The sequence below is a fragment of the Dioszegia hungarica genome, assembly GCF_025882075.1.
Source record: "Dioszegia hungarica strain PDD-24b-2 chromosome Unknown MKK02contig_11, whole genome shotgun sequence".
NCBI lineage: Eukaryota > Fungi > Basidiomycota > Tremellomycetes > Tremellales > Bulleribasidiaceae > Dioszegia > Dioszegia hungarica.
In genome coordinates, this window is record NW_026515771.1 from 207,023 (window position 1) to 222,164 (window position 15,142).

At 54.8% G+C, this 15,142-nt stretch overlaps 8 protein-coding genes across 8 annotated transcripts; 5 read left to right on the forward strand and 3 right to left on the reverse strand.

Annotated features, from left to right (window-relative positions):
• Positions 1-235: 235 nt before the first annotated feature.
• MKK02DRAFT_16182 (uncharacterized protein) lies at positions 236-2,317 on the reverse strand (the record flags this gene model as incomplete). The annotated part of the gene is made up of 7 exons (XM_053085590.1): positions 236-361; positions 406-473; positions 663-959; positions 1,016-1,513; positions 1,579-1,702; positions 1,940-2,081; positions 2,217-2,317. 7 exons carry the CDS (start codon positions 2,315-2,317, stop codon positions 236-238), a joined length of 1,356 nt encoding a protein of 451 aa, XP_052944409.1.
• Positions 2,318-2,554: 237 nt separating this feature from the next.
• Positions 2,555-4,824, forward strand: MKK02DRAFT_37513 (acyl-CoA N-acyltransferase; the record flags this gene model as incomplete). The annotated part of the gene is made up of 11 exons (XM_053089680.1): positions 2,555-2,654; positions 2,704-2,906; positions 2,955-3,127; positions 3,174-3,417; positions 3,476-3,523; positions 3,566-3,655; positions 3,703-3,753; positions 3,809-3,823; positions 3,874-4,045; positions 4,098-4,382; positions 4,433-4,824. 11 exons carry the CDS (start codon positions 2,555-2,557, stop codon positions 4,822-4,824), a joined length of 1,773 nt encoding a protein of 590 aa, XP_052944410.1.
• Positions 4,825-5,058: 234 nt separating this feature from the next.
• MKK02DRAFT_37514 (S-adenosyl-L-methionine-dependent methyltransferase) lies at positions 5,059-6,167 on the forward strand (the record flags this gene model as incomplete). Its single annotated transcript, XM_053089681.1, has 3 exons — positions 5,059-5,302; positions 5,354-5,823; positions 5,880-6,167. The coding sequence occupies 3 exons, from the start codon at positions 5,059-5,061 to the stop codon at positions 6,165-6,167; spliced, it is 1,002 nt and encodes a 333-aa protein (XP_052944411.1).
• Positions 6,168-6,602: 435 nt separating this feature from the next.
• MKK02DRAFT_37515 (nucleotide-diphospho-sugar transferase) lies at positions 6,603-7,770 on the forward strand (the record flags this gene model as incomplete). Its single annotated transcript, XM_053089682.1, has 6 exons — positions 6,603-6,660; positions 6,709-7,349; positions 7,397-7,458; positions 7,510-7,560; positions 7,614-7,684; positions 7,736-7,770. The coding sequence occupies 6 exons, from the start codon at positions 6,603-6,605 to the stop codon at positions 7,768-7,770; spliced, it is 918 nt and encodes a 305-aa protein (XP_052944412.1).
• Positions 7,771-7,866: 96 nt separating this feature from the next.
• Positions 7,867-9,934, reverse strand: MKK02DRAFT_27811 (uncharacterized protein; the record flags this gene model as incomplete). Its single annotated transcript, XM_053087405.1, has 6 exons — positions 7,867-7,985; positions 8,032-8,455; positions 8,512-8,959; positions 9,089-9,147; positions 9,386-9,535; positions 9,623-9,934. The coding sequence occupies 6 exons, from the start codon at positions 9,932-9,934 to the stop codon at positions 7,867-7,869; spliced, it is 1,512 nt and encodes a 503-aa protein (XP_052944413.1).
• A 945-nt stretch (positions 9,935-10,879) lies between these two features.
• MKK02DRAFT_27812 (uncharacterized protein) lies at positions 10,880-11,284 on the forward strand (the record flags this gene model as incomplete). The annotated part of the gene is made up of 1 exon (XM_053087406.1): positions 10,880-11,284. One exon carries the CDS (start codon positions 10,880-10,882, stop codon positions 11,282-11,284), a length of 405 nt encoding a protein of 134 aa, XP_052944414.1.
• Positions 11,285-12,006: 722 nt separating this feature from the next.
• Positions 12,007-12,899, reverse strand: MKK02DRAFT_10046 (nucleotide-diphospho-sugar transferase; the record flags this gene model as incomplete). Its single annotated transcript, XM_053085497.1, has 3 exons — positions 12,007-12,100; positions 12,249-12,310; positions 12,363-12,899. Coding segments are annotated over 3 exons (693 nt in total), but the record flags the coding sequence as incomplete, so codon positions are not given.
• Positions 12,900-14,026: 1,127 nt separating this feature from the next.
• On the forward strand, positions 14,027-15,120 carry MKK02DRAFT_16290 (putative RNA binding protein; the record flags this gene model as incomplete). Its single annotated transcript, XM_053085608.1, has 6 exons — positions 14,027-14,252; positions 14,299-14,471; positions 14,516-14,615; positions 14,660-14,719; positions 14,765-14,909; positions 14,961-15,120. 6 exons carry the CDS (start codon positions 14,027-14,029, stop codon positions 15,118-15,120), a joined length of 864 nt encoding a protein of 287 aa, XP_052944416.1.
• Positions 15,121-15,142: the final 22 nt, after the last annotated feature.

The window sequence follows — 15,142 nt, forward strand, 5'->3', positions numbered from 1 at the left end:
TTGCAGTGAGGCAGTGCGCTGGACGCAGGACACTCGGTGGCAATTCTGGAGCAGTCCCTCTGCGTAATACACTACGCATATACCAAGCCCCTCGCAGCTCAGAGGGACTGCCGTCCAGATCAATACCCAGCGTCCGCGCGTGGAGCGACAGCTAGGACAGCGTAGTCTAAAGCAGTGTTGCTGCATAGTGCACGTCCAGTATCCGCCACTGTTGCGATAGGGCAAATATAGTACATCAAGAAAAGTACTGTACTTCCACCCCTACACTCCGAATAGGTTTCTGCCGACTGACAAGATCCGAGATGACGCCTATAGATACCAGGCAGTTCCGGATACGCGCCTCGTACAAAAGCGATATTGACTGTCTCGTCAGCCTGACTCTACAAGGCAAGGAGACAGACGTACCCAGTTCCCAGAGATCTTAGCCTTTAGTATTCCATCCCGATCTTCCGCCGTATCCCTCGTCGATTCCACTGTACCCAGTTCAGGCGTGGCGGAAGGTGTCGGTATGGGCGCAGCAACCGGATAGACTCGCTCATGCGCGAAAGGACCCGGCACCTCTGACAAAGCATGATGGTCCCGCCTCAGATCACCCTCCTCCAAGATCGCTTCCCTGCCTTGCGCCTTCTCGACCTCACCGGGCCCCTTCCAGCTGTCCCGACTCGGTTGCGGGTCCACCGCCGCAGATAAGCCGGGAGTGGTGCCGCTTTCGACTCGTTTCCCTCTTCGTCGGCCGATCCACCATTCCCCGCCGATACTCAGGTCGCTCTCGTACGAATAGACATTGACACCATATCTGGACGAAAGGGCGATGGTGGGCGAGATCTGGGCGGAGTAGGCAGTGGATACGAACCCCATGAGCGGGTTGTAGAGGAGGGTGAGTGTAGTCGGTGGGCTGAGGGGGTGATGGGATCCGGAGGAAGGGGTGGGCAGGGTCGAGAAGCGAAGTCCGGTCGAGACTGCGAGTCAGTGTGCGTCTGTACATAAAAGCCAAGGTGAACGCAGGAGGACTCACTACCGAAACTCCGCTGCATGGCAGAAAAGTAAACTTCGGCTCCAGCCGAGAATCGCCCCTTCAGACCTCCATCCATTGTCTCTCCATCCTCCCTCCCGGCCCCCTGAACCGCCACTTCCGCCAAAGATGGCTTCCCCACCGCTCCCGGTCCGGAAACGCCCTCCGACATCCCTTTCCAACCAAAGTTCCACAATCCCCTCCACCCAAACATCCCATCCTGGACACTGTAAGTGTACTCGGACGCATGCCGACCCGTGTCGTGTTGTAGAGATAGTATGATATTCCCAGGTGGAGGCGGACGCGACGCGGTGGTTGCTGTGGAAGTCTCGGATGGCTGTCGGGAATGGGACGGACCGGACGGGGAGGACGGGCGGGCCGACGGCGGCTGGGGATGTGAGAGGAAGGCTAGGTGCAATTGAAGGGTCGGAGTGAGGCGGCTGGTGGCTAGGCCGGAAAGGTGGAGGGAGGGGAAGTGGAGGCGGGAATAGAGTAGGTAGTCTGGAGGTGTTAGCGACAGTCACGGTGAGGTGGTATGGGGAACCGGGGTTGAGGGGGAAGCATACCCCTTCCTTCGACCCGTCTTCCGCCGAGCCAGAGCTCATCTTTCGGCGGCGGTCTATGTGGTAGTGGGTATATCCTGAATCGGTCGACGACATGCTTGAATGGCAGGTTGCGAGAAGGCCCGATCTGGAGTCATTCAGTACAGCTCTAGGGATTAGGCCTCAGGGAGTGGAGGGATAGTAGGACGGTGGTGTAGCACGTTGCTAGATGTGGTCGGGGTGTTGGCTTCCCCTGCTCCCTTTGCTCCCTTGCTCTCCCTCCGTGCCTACTAAGCCTCCACTCCCCGAGCCCTAATCCCTAGCAACTATCCCTGATCTGACCGCAAAGGTCGCAGTAACGGTCTACATTTGAGTATGGACTCACGTCTCTAAGCGCTTCTGAAGTCGTAATGTAGCTCAAGGACCCATTGAGCTGCGGTAGCGCGTCGAGGGCATAAGAGGTGAAGAAGATGGGTGTTGGAGAGTTTGCCAGTTGCAGTATGAGAGATTGAGGCAGCTGAAAGTCACTGAGCACGGTAAGTAATCAATCAGTAAGCAATACTGTTCGAGGTCGGGGAGTGTAGACTGACAGTAGTGCTATCCTATCAGCTGCACTTCGCGGACAAGAGGACAAGAGGACAAGAAGTCAAGGTGGACCGGACTTACCGCTCGAGCTCCTCGTCAGCTGCGAGTACGAGTTGTCTTCGTTCCATCCAATCGCCTGATAGTAGCTGCGGAGTATGAGCGTGCTGAAGGGCAGCATGGTGCTATCTCTGCATAGCAGTGGCAGTACAGTACAGTGCATACATACATAGCAAAAGACAGACAAGCATGATGATGGTGGAGGGCACGGAGTTCCGTTTGAACTCCGGGGAGCTTTGTTGTTTTGGTCCAGCCAGCTTGCGCCCCGCCCCCATAAAGGAGGATCCACACCTTCTCTTTCCTCGTTCAGACGGTCTATACACCCAGCCATCAGCCAGTAGGGCGTACCGCAAACGCCATGGGACATGCGGCGCCGGTAGCGCTGGGTATGCCCAGCCAGCCACGCCCGCTGTATACTAGCGCGACCTACCTGGTCCACCGACCTGGATCTATCCCACGTACGTCCCCTCAGTCAGCTCAAGAACGCTCAGCTGACGACAATGATAGGGCCAGCCCTTGTACTTAATGTCAGAAAAGGCCGACATGGCGGACAAGAAGCCTACATCTCCTTCAAAGGCCAGGATAAGCGCCTGGACACCTGGGTGCCTGAAACGGAGATAGGCGAGCAGGTCATTGAGGAAGCGGTAGCTGGGCCGAGTAGCTTGCCTATGAAGAGTCCAGGGGGATCTAAGCGGAGGAAACTCGCCAAGGTGAGCTACCTCGGTGAGACGAAAGAATGTCAAAACTCACCGCTTCAGCCTCTTTCGAGTCCCGCCCGCGCTTCTTCTTTCTCTGCAGATGGCGCCCGGCCTGCTACCCGTTCCGATAGGGAGGCCTCGGTTCTTCCATCGCCTGACAGAGAGCATGCTGCTATGACTCGTGTGCGAAACTTTGAAGATGCCCGCTTTGGCGAGTACCTGATCCGAACATGGTAAGTCTACCGTCCCCGTAAGCGGGCAGCGGGGCTGACCAGGTAGGTACTACTCTCCGTACCCGCTACCACCTGAGGAAGTACCCGCAACGTCAACGCATCAGCCTCCACATCGGCCACTGAGCGGTGCCGCAGCCAGAAAGGGAAAGGCTCCCGCTTCAGCCGCGGAAGTAGCGAGCCAAGAGATCAAAGGGAAGAATCAGGCCCCATCCCGCTCGATAGGCGATCTATTACATGGGGGAGTAGGTAAGGGCGGTGTGGGTGCGAGAGGTCGACTATGGGTGTGTGACGTGAGTTATCCTCGGTTGGGTTGAGAACCCTTCATGTGTCCGGAAGCTGAATCAACAGCTGTGCTTCAAGTACATGCGCTCTCGAGCCGCTTGGGAGAAGCATTCTGTTAGTCGCTAGTGTCGATTGAGTGCACACACTGATGTGTAGTCTGGATGCCAGCAATTCCTTCCGCCTGGGCGACGGGTATATCAGAGAGGCAGCTTTACTATCTGGGAGGTCGATGGAGCGGCGGCCACGGTACGTCTGCGGACTATCTAGAACCGATCCTAGGCTGATATTTTCAGTTATACTGTCAGAACCTCAGCCTATTTGGGAAGCTCTTCATTGACCACAAAGTACGTGGTCAACCTTAGCTTGTCATCCGTGAGGATCCCAGCTGACAAATCATAGTCTGTCTTCTTCCATGTAAGATCTGACCCCAGACCAATCTGACCATCTACTGATCTCTCGCGCAGGTGGAAAACTTCCTATTCTACATCATCTGCGACGCCTCCACATCCTACCGAGACCAACCTATGGCCTTCTTTTCCAAGGAGAAACTGTCGTTCGACGACTACAACCTCGCCTGTATAGTCACGTTCCCGCCATATCAGGGTTCTGGATTCGGCAAGCTGCTCATCGAGTTCAGTACGTGTTTGATTCTGCCTGAACGAACCGGAGAGGATTAGCTGATACCCAGGCTACTACCTCACGAAGCATCCAGCCACTCGCCCGATCAGCCTCTCTCCCGGGACGCCTGAACGACCCCTATCCGACCTCGGTCTCAAAGGCTACTTGGCGTACTGGTCGAGCACGATCTTGCGATATCTCCGCCAGGCACTCGCTGCTGCACCAAAACTCGAAGCGGCCGGAGAAGGGAAGGGAGCTGTTCACGGTGCGGCGGCTGTTGAGAAGAGAGGGAGAAGCACAAGGCGACGCCCCTCGACTGCTGTGGAAGGGGTATTGATTGATATAGCGGGGCACAGTGAGTTTTCTGACTTGTACGCCAGGCACAGGAACGAGGCTGATGGCCAGGTATGCTCAAGCATGATATCCCACGACATAAAGGTCAATACTCTCTGATTCTCACACTCTCAGCTCTCGCAGCGGCATGTCATCTCCGCGTGGACGATACAGCATTCGCACTCGCCGAGCTCGGTCTGCTGCGCCGTCGCCGGGCAGTGACTGTGCCGGCTCCTTCCAAGCGTATCCGGACCGGCGGCGATGACGATAAAGAGCAAGAGTACAGAGTGGATGCGGGAGATGGCTCGAGTGGAGGAGTGCCCAAGGAGGCAGGCGATGGGGAGTCGTTGGGCGAGTGGGAGGATGTCGAGGTTGTCATCCGCAGGGAAGAGGTGGAGAGGCTGTGTGGGGTCTGGGGGGTCAGGGAGTGTCCGATGCTTGATACGGAGTTTGTATTGCTTTGAGGTGATGCGATGGCTGAATACGATCAAGTGCCAAGGTGTGGTGAGACATAAGCGAAGGGAAAGGAGCAAGACGCTGCTAGCTGCTAGCTGTACGCTGCTTGGCAACGATGTTATCGATCGTTGGCAGCTCCGCATTCCTCGGATGACGTCACGTTGTCCGAGCTGGAACGTTGGAACTGGCTTCGCTGTATCACTCAACCCGTCTATCTTGCTTCTACTTTCATCCACCTCATCATGCCAGCCACAGGCACTGCGATGAGCTCACCGCTCCGAAACAACCTGCTGGAGAAGCTGTCGGCGTATCAGGCAGCCTCGTCAAGCTCAAATGTCCCTCCTCGAACATCATCCACGGGCGAAGAAAGCGATGCCGAGCTCGCTCTTAGGCTGATTCTCGAGTCTGGGCGCTACTCATCCGACGAGGCTGTAGAAGGCGCAGTCAACGAGTACATCGGCGGCAAGCCCCTTGCGTACATCACCAGTGAGCCCCTCCCTCTTCACCTCGACCTAAAGCTGACGCGCTGACGCGTAGACCTACACCCCTTCGGAGACCTGACCCTCGTCGTCCGGCCCCCGGTCTATATCCCTCGCGTCGAAACAGAACAATGGGTCCTCCTCCTCGCCTCCTCCATCCTATCTTCCCTTCCCGCATCACATCGACCTATCCGCATCCTGGACATTTGCTCCGGAAGCGGCTGCATCCCCCTCCTCCTCGCCTCGCAAGGCAAAGGGCGGATCCACGTCATTGGCGTAGACGTGGATGATCGTGCACTCGCAGTAGCGCGGGAGAACGCGGAGCGGAATAATCTGGCGGATGTGGCGAGCTTTGACAAGCTGGATTTGTTTGAGGATGCGGATGTGGAGGCGCTGAGGGAGAGGTTAGGGGGGTTCGATATGGTTGTGAGCAATCCACCGTATGTCAGCTCGGAGGATCTGAAGACGGTAGAGGGGAAATGGCATGAGGGGAAGTTTGCGCTACAAGGAAAGCTGAAGGGCGCTTCGGTAAGTTGATGGTCCCACCCATTCAGGTTTACCATGCGGTTCATACTGATCCGAAGGCTACGAACGATTCGACTACAGCAGACAATGACGATGGCTACTCCTTCTATCGTCGCATCCGATCAGTATACGCCGACTTCCTCCTCGCTGATCGGCCAAAGGAGATACCCAAGCTGGTACTCGAAGTAGGATCAAAGCAGTCGGGGCCGGTGCAGGATATGTACAAAGGAGAGGGCAGGATAGAGGTGTATAAGGAAACGGAGAGGAGGAGAGATATTGGCGCACCAAAGCTGGAAGTGGGGGATATGGTGGGCACGGAGCGGAGCTTGTGGATCTACCAGTCATAGAGGGGATTGTTGACATCTAGGTGTGGGCCAGTTCAAAGGTAGTATCGATGGCCTGGAATGAGACTGACTGCTCACGATGCTCATCTACCAGTCCATCAAGAGGACTCGATCCGCCGTCCTTACCACTTACTGATACCGAAGCGCTTTGGTCTAGCCTGTGTTCGGCCCGAGGTCCGATGCCTATCCTGGCCTTTCCGCTCTCTTTCACCTGGCACACACATGGCTCTCCGCTAATGTCAAAACTCCTTTCATCGATGTACCCCCTTTCTCCTTTTTGTCGCTCCTTTGGTGGTGTCTAGCTGCATTGTGGGCTTTGGTTACACAGCACAAAGTCCACAGAGCCTTGTCTCGCTCTCCTAGGGCACTGCCAGCCTACATAACGCGCGTGAGAGCTGACCATATCACCTACTTCACTTACACCGTACACGACGCAAGATGTTCCGCGCCGTGCTGCCCCTGACTAGCGGTCAACAGCTGAGTGTCCCGTCCATCCGTACCTCAATCTGGAAAGCGATCTGGTCGCACCGCAGAACACGTGCAGTCGCCATCATTCTTATGTCTGCCAGCTTGGCGCTGTTCATCCTGCTCACATCGACTACTCCACATGCAGACCCCCCATCCAGCGATATCACCCCTGTTCAAACGGGGTCAAAAGACGCCTACGTGCTCTTCCTTCCCACCTCAAGCATGGAACAATGGTATCTCCGCTCAGCGCTCGTCATGATCTTCGCACTGACAACTGATCCCCTATTCAAAGACCCAGCGGGACGCGACGTGGTCGTACTCACATCCAATATGACATCCTCAGAAGATATCGCCGAGCTACAGGCCGCAGGCGCCAAAATCCATCCCATCCCATACCTCATTGACGGACTCTTTCCGGACGTATCTCATACGTTTCCACGGTACAAGTACACCTTCAACAAAATCTGGGTTTGGGACCTGGTACAGTACGACAGGGTGCTATTCATGGACGCGGACATGATCTTTACGCGCCCGTTGGCGGATGTGTGGATAGACCCGCATGCGTGGCCCAAGTCGGGGTTGGCGGCTACAGCGGACCTCGGAGCGCAGCTGGACGGGACCTACTTCAATTCGGGGTTCATGATGGTCCGCCCGGATAGGGCGGTCTTTGAGGAGCTCAAGAAGGTGGAATTGGATGATGTCTTCTATCCAGATCAGGTGAGTGTTCATGGACTGCGGCAAAGATTCTCATACTGATACTGTAGAATCTACTGAACAAGTATTACAGTCGGCATGGCGATAAACCGTGGGAGCCGCTGAATCGGCAGTGAGTGTCCCCGCTGTGATCGGATCTCGTTATCGCAGTACTGATGAATAGCTTCCAAGCGCTACACCCCACAGCTAAGGATATAGCGGGAGGGGCATACACGTAAGTCCTGTCTACTCTTATCCCCTCCTATTCGAGGCTGATCGTCACGCCAGATTACAAGAAAAAGGCTGGAGCAAGGACACACCGTTTGAGGTCGGAAACATCTGGTGGACGTGGTATGGTCGTATGTTGGGCTGGCAGGAGGCCAAGGCTGATCAGACGAGGATGACAGCAGAGGCGCAGGAGATTAGTGTACTGAGGAGAGTTTAGGCATGGGTTTAGTATACCCATGTTGTATGTCGCATGCTTCCGATAGTATTCTACATGTATGACCAGGCCCATCTGTTAGTAGACTATTCATACCGATCATGATCCCAGCAGATCTCTGGTCGCAACGCTTAACTCGAAGGAATTCTTCGAGCCAATGAGAGTCGAGACGACATTGGGGCGGACGCTCGGAGCGCCGGCGGTCTCGTGCCACTCGACTATCCGTCATCATCATTTAGACAGCAACAGTCTGCCCCTTAGCACCTATTGACCTTGTCTCCTGGACCGCTGCTCTAAAGCTTTTAGTCTCTACCGGTTCATCTCGCAGCCTTCGCCAGACCTTTCTAGCTGTATACAACACCGTTCCTCCACAGGTCCTCTCCAACCTCCCTTGATGTGGGCGCAGCGGACTCGCCATTTTACCACCTGAGGCAGTCAGCTTGCTCTCGATAGCGTTCATCATAGCATCGCGGCTATCGCGGCCAATGCGAATGATAGCATGGGCCGGAAGAAGTCTTACGCACCTTGACAGATCAACTTTCGTGATCCACCTCGCACAGACAAGATACATCGCCCTCGATTTGGAGATGTACTGCGTGTTCCATCGTACCGTGCGATTGGTCAACATGAAGGTCGGCGGGCCAGTCATTTCTACAACGCTCTCATTGTCGTATAACTTGATCCTGCACTATCCTCAAATTAGCCCGATTTTACGAATCTTAACTATGAATCGCAATCGCTCACACTGCCTAGAAACTCCTCTGTTTTGCCACCAACCTGAGAGCTCCCGAGAAATTTCCACTCCTGCTGTGTGATCGGGGCTTCGACGGAGCTCCCTGTAGGCTTTTCGAGCTTCCCAAGTCCCCCGACAGTGATTTGCGGTCTGACTCTGCCCTCCACGAGGACGTTGTCGCCCCAAGGGTGGGTACCAGCCTTTCCCATAGTGGTCTCGCCGCTTATGATCTTGAAGTCCGGACCTATCATGATATCGATATTGTTGACGGGGCCATCACGAGCCTGGACACTGAGATCGGCGGCGACAGCGCGAGCATCTCCAGTGCTGAGGGCCAGCACCAGGGGTACAAGACCGTAAAATATCATACTGGAGTGCGGATGAGTACGTAGGGATGGGCTAGCGAGGTGTTTGAGCGTACTCGGTCTATACGAGTAACGGTCGCGGGCTGAGGTCGACCTTGAGAGGCAGTGGCAATTCGGTCTTTGATTGACTGTGTATACCGCAGATGGACAGTAAGCTGAACTGAGGAGACGGGAACGGGTATGCCGCGTTATACATCCCCACAATATTCGCCCCGAATCTCACCAAGGGCCGCGGGTCAGGTCTCCGTAGGAGGGCGATCTGAAAGGATCGGGCTCTACGTGCTGAAGGGAGTCGAGATCTCGAGGCACAAGTCAGCTCATCACATAGATGTCTGGGTGGACCAGGAATACCACGGGGAGCCGGCCCAGATGGGTATGGGGGACACGACTGCGGACTGCCAGGGGCCGTTGACAGCAGAGACATACAGCTGCTACTTCCTCGGGCCCGCCGCGCTTACTGTCTCACTGCTGACGTACATATAGCTGTTCAAAATACCAACGTGCTACGCTAGTTTGTCACCGCCTTCAAACAATTGAGCTTCTGAGGCTTGTCGTCGCAGCGAAGAGTAACACCATTGATGGTCACGTCCTGACAGTCCCCAAGTACATCCGCAGTATTCTTCAACTCATCAAGGGTTCGCAAGGTCAAGCGCCATTCGGCTCCCTGACCCTTGTCCTTCAGTTCCCCTTCCAGATGACACTGGTCTGCGTCAGCCGCAACGCGCATACCCACTCGTGCAGTACGACATGTGCTTACCTCTCGGACCACTTCCAGCCCCGCCGAGCCCGCTTGCTTCTCATGGAAGCTAAACACCCCTCGTCCTTTTTGCCACTCGGCTTTGGGGATCTTGATGGCGCTGCCCGGGCTGGCGTCGACGAGTAGGAACTTCTCATCGCCTGTGCCCTTCTCTTGGAAGTCAAGGTAGGTAGCGGTATCCACCCCAAAGATGTTCAGCCACGCCTTGTTGTCTACCCCTGTCGCTGACACCCGGATCGTCCCCGCCGCCGCCAGTACCGATGGAACAAGCATCCCTACGAGGGCTGCCGGGAACAGAATAGCTTTGACCATGTTGCGTTAGGTCTTTCGGGTAGTGCGATCGAATGGATGTATGCGAGAGGGGCTGGTAAACCGTTGATGTACAATAACGAAAGAGCAATAGCCCATCGCATACGCCTTAAAACAGGCCGATTACCGTGGGGGCGGTGATCGCGAAAGGAGCGGGATGTGCAAGGGTCGACAAGGGAGCGGAATATGTGAGATGTGTCCTCTCAGGGTCTCAAGGATGAAAGCAACCTCTTCGTCCATTCACAAGATGACCTCTCGATCCCACCTACCAGGAGATGGATCTCAGGGGACGATCCCAGACAAAGCAGCAGGCTGTGACAGGTTAGATGACAAGGGCTATCCCTTTCTAGGTCCTTTGTAGTTATTTGGGGTCACCTTTGTATGGCCAATTAAGGAGGGGCGACAATTGTGAACAATGAACAGCTCGACTACTGACAAGTCTGATCACTTGAACGGCCGACATCGCCGTACCGCTCACAAGCCCCTGGTCTGCGCTCATTAAGACCTATCAACCAGCTAATTATCGTTGCATTATGTGAGTGGGTGGCGAATCGCCGTTTGGACATTACTTGCAACTGTCTGGGCGAGACAAGCCAGACAGTGGACAAGAGTACTACATATGTGCTCTGGCTACTGAGTGACTGAGAGCATGCTCGCCCCATATCGGTATAGCCGTTAGCACCGAGCATTCCGGGTTCGGGTACGTACCCGATACGGCCTGATAGGACCGAAGGCAGTATCCGTATCCTACCCATACCCCATTTCTAGGGGAGTCTCGTACCCGTACCCGTACCCGAAATTTGGCCAATACCCGGTATATACCGGGTAAAACCCAATACCCATGGGCCAAGATAGTGTACCTCAGGTATGCCTTCCGACGCGCTCCTGCGGATCTTTACGGCTGTTATATCTCCCTCGTGAGCTAGCAGAGCCATATCAGCACTCTCCATGCGCAACAAGCGCATCGGCGGCACTTTGCCACTGGGTGGCAAATTCAATGATCCTCATTCCTCATCTCGTAAGCGCCAGCGTCCAAACCTTGATGATGTTCAGACGTTGCACCGGCCCGTTCCAGGGCCTTGTCGCCCGTGCTACATGACTAGCAACAGTGGTTCACAAGTCTCCGGGGCCAGCTATCCAAGCGCTGGCTTGACAGGTTTGCAGTGTGAGAGCCTCGGGTACGCCGGGTATACCCGGTATATACCCGCCCATACCCAGTTGCCCCTAGCTGAGACCCGTATCCGCACCTACCCCGAAGTCGCCCCGGATCTCGGACCCGCATCCGTACTCTTGAAAGGTTACGGGTATTTTTGGGGTATTATCCGGTGTATCCGTACCCATGCTTGGTGCTAATAGCCGTGTCCGTCTATCGGGCAATCGGCCCGTTGCGATCTAACGGGATTACCGTCCCGTTGCCGTCTCCGTTTGTAGACTCACTAGGGTGTTGCACTAGCACTTTGGGGTGGCGCAACACTTGTCAGATTGCAATCTTGTGCCTGACTTGGGCTCTCCGCCGTCCAAGGCCGTCTAAGGATCTTCGATTCTCGAAACGGCAACGGGAAATCCGTCCGAGCTCAACAGGAAATGCGCTCGACGGGCAACCTTCTCGATAGCCTCATTACTCAGACGTCGCTGCAACACCTTGTCCACCTTCTCCACCACAAGCGGGGAAGAAAGGGAAAAGCCATCATGTCATTTTACGGCATCTGTACAGTGGCTCAGAGTGGAGGAGGACAATGTGTGCAACCCCCACTGAGGATCGATCCCAACTACTGTACAATGAATGACGTAAATCCGAAAGTAGGGGGTAGGCTGAGTATATTGAGTCTACCTTCTCGACGCTCGTTGACTAATTCGACTCTCGAATTTCCGTTTCCGGCCGGGAACAGGAAAGCGGGCAGCGTACTTTGCTCTCGTATGTATATAAGCACGGCGCTCCGGGTAAATAGATGCTATGTGCGGAGACGCGAACACTTATTATGCCTCGCGGTCTCACATGCGCTTCACTGCCTCGGGGTCCGAGAGACCCACTTTCATGTCTTCACTCCCTCGGTCTCCTCCTGTCCCTCGCGGCTCGCCAGCTGATGACCCAACATCTTCCCTACTTTCATGCTCCATAGACTAGTCAATGCCCAGTCCCCACTGTCCATCCAGCATTTTTCATGTAGCCTATGCGTCAGTGCAGAATACTACTAGTATCGGCGAGAAGGCGCACTTACATGGCGATGCCCTTGGCAAGATCTTCGGCATCAGGCTTGGTCTTCATCCATCTGAATGTAAGCATGGCCCTGACAGAAGACGTAGAGTATAGACCCACTTTTCGTCTAGTGCGGACCAGGGATGCGGGCCGTCCTTCCGGAAGTACTTATCGAGTAGCGACTACATGATGAGTGATGGACCGTCGACCTTGTCAAACTGCAATATAACTCACCTGCCCAATGTCCTGCATTGGACCCGGGGAGCCTTGAACCAAGAGAAGCTCCTCGAACATCGTCCGATTGGGTCTAGCAATTACGAAGCTTGAGTCAAGATAGTCAGTCCCCGGATCCGAGTGGAGTACGGAACGAGCAGCCAGTCCCGTCTCAGCTTGAGATTCCGGCTCATCCCAGATCCCTTCGAGTGACCTCACCATCAAGAAGTCAGAGTCGGCGAGTAGGACACGCTCGTATTGAATCATATTCCAGACGAGGAGTTTATTGTAGCAATGTCTGCAGATGTGATCGCTGTTGATATCGAAGGGGTCCGTAATGGAAGGGATGAGGTCGTGGCGGAAAATGATTGCGCCATCGGCCCGCAGTTGGTCTTCAACCTCGACAGGAACATGAGGAGTCGTCATGACGATAACGTCCCGACTCGGGTCGCGGGTATAGTGGTCGTATTTGTAGCCATAGAGTAGGACGCGCAGAGCGAGAAGATACTCCTCTCGCTCCACGGAAGGTAGAGACAGGACATACGCTTCTTTGGACGTTGCCAGGCTCGTCTCGTGTTTAGGGAGGAGGAGAGTCGAAGGGAAGAAGCTCAGAGATGGTCGAAGGAGATCGTAGGATACGCTGTCCAGGATCCAATCGGCAGAGAGAAGCACACATGTCCAAAAGGACAGCATACCGACGAACATGCCGAAGATGCGGAGGTTGTGTCGAGGAAGGGTGACTTCGAGATCATCGACTTTTTCAGAGAACGCAGAGTCTTGACGCCAGTCACGTGCTATGATTTCCATATTATAAGAAGGATGTATGTGTCTTGTCAGTCATTAGATTGAGGCATCCCTTGCTGCGTCGGCTTAGATTGAAATCGAACTGGTGAATAGCTCAAGAACAAAGCACGTCTGTCATCAAAGGAGACGGCTTACCGCATTTGACATACTTACACCTTCAAAGCAGCTCAAGAACAGAGCACATATGTCAGAAAAGGAGTCAGCTTGTCTTCCTGTACGGATTTAACCGCGTGAAAGCGGCAGGAGAACAAAGCAGATAGTAAGGGACGAGTCAGCTATGTGTCAAGAAAGGAAGTCAGAAAGGCGCGCGGCGCCGCGCGCAGATCACAAAGGAGGGCTTGGAACAAGGGGACCAAAATCGGAGTGCTACCTGTCCTCCGGTCCGTCTACGGCGCGGCGGAGAGTTGCACATCCTGTCATTGATCCGATCAGAGTATTCATCAGCGCATCGCGTTGTCCCGTGCGTAGCGCCGTGATCAAATCGATCAACAGCGAGCTGCTCGGAGGACAATTTTCCTCCATGTATGACCCGCTTTTGATGGGCAGAATCGCAGGATTAGGTGATCTGAATACCCCAGTGCGCATCTTGACCTCTTGACGGCCCCAGAACCAAGAGAAATGCAGGTTATCAGTACATGAGCATGACCCGTACATATGCAGAGCGTTGCGAAAGCGCTATCGGCCGGATCGATGCGGCGTGCCGGCATAGCACGAACCGGAGAAATAAGAGAAAACCTCGCCTAGTATTTACTATGGCTGTGCGCGCACGCTTGCCCGCCCTGTAGTTCAAGTTACTTTCCTCTACCTATCTCCTCAGTATCCACAGCTGCGCCGCACACCTACGAGAAGACATACCCCTAGACTAGCCCTGCGAAGCCATCATGGAAGGCACAATCGCTGGCCCGTCTCGCCTGCCGACCATTTCCACTGACGACGAGGAGAAGACCGCCGAGAGCGGTGTCGCCGGTTCTGCGCAGCCAACTTCAGGAGGACCGACTGGAGACTTAGAGTCACAGCCACCCGCTCAGCCAGATCCCAACGCTCTACCGGAATCTGCCTGTGAAACGCTATACATCCAAAATCTAAATGAGAAGGTACAGGTGGATGGTAAGCTTGAGGTCTTTGGGACCAGGGAACACAGCTGATGTCCCAGTGATGAAGCACACTCTGCAGAACCTATTCAAGACATACCGCCCGGTTCTGCCCATCGTCGCTCATCGGAATGTCAGGATGCGAGGCCAGGCGTTTGTCAGCTTTCCAGATAGGGAACTGGCAAATAGGGCGAGGAAGGAGGTCAACGAGTTCCCGCTGTATGGAAAGGCGATGGTAAGTACTCGAGTGATTGTGCGGAGTCAGAGCTGATGAGTCAGGTGATCACATTTGCAAAGTCAAAATCTGACGCGACCGTCAAGCGTACTGCGGGCGAGGAGGCATTGGAGGAGCACAAGAAGGAACGTCTGGCCGACAAGAGTGAGTTCTGCTTGGCTTCAAGAATGGTCTCCGCTGACAATCAGAGCGCAAGCGAAGAGACAATCCTCTCCGCCGCAAAGCACTGGAAAAGCTCAAAGCAGGCGGTGAGTTATGCCTATTTCCCTGAGTGGATACCGCTCATTCCGCAGACGATACCGCAGCACCATCTGCGGCACCCGCTAAGAAGGCTCGTGTCACTATGCCTGACGAATACCTCCCACCCAACAATATTCTCTTCATCCAGAATTTGCCAGAGGGAACGACGTCAGACGATCTCCGCGAGGTGTTTGAGCTGTACGTACCCTTCCTTCAGCCTACATGTCGGTCAATATGCTGACAATGCAGGCATCCTGGACTGGTCGAGATCCGTACCATCCCTGCGAAGAAAGATATCGCGTTTGTCGAATACGCGGACGAAGCTGCGGCGACTATAGCCAAAGACATACTGCACAACTTCAAAATCGACGGCGAGACCAAGATGAAGGTAACGTACGCAAGGCGGTGAGAGCGGATACGTATGCCCAGTC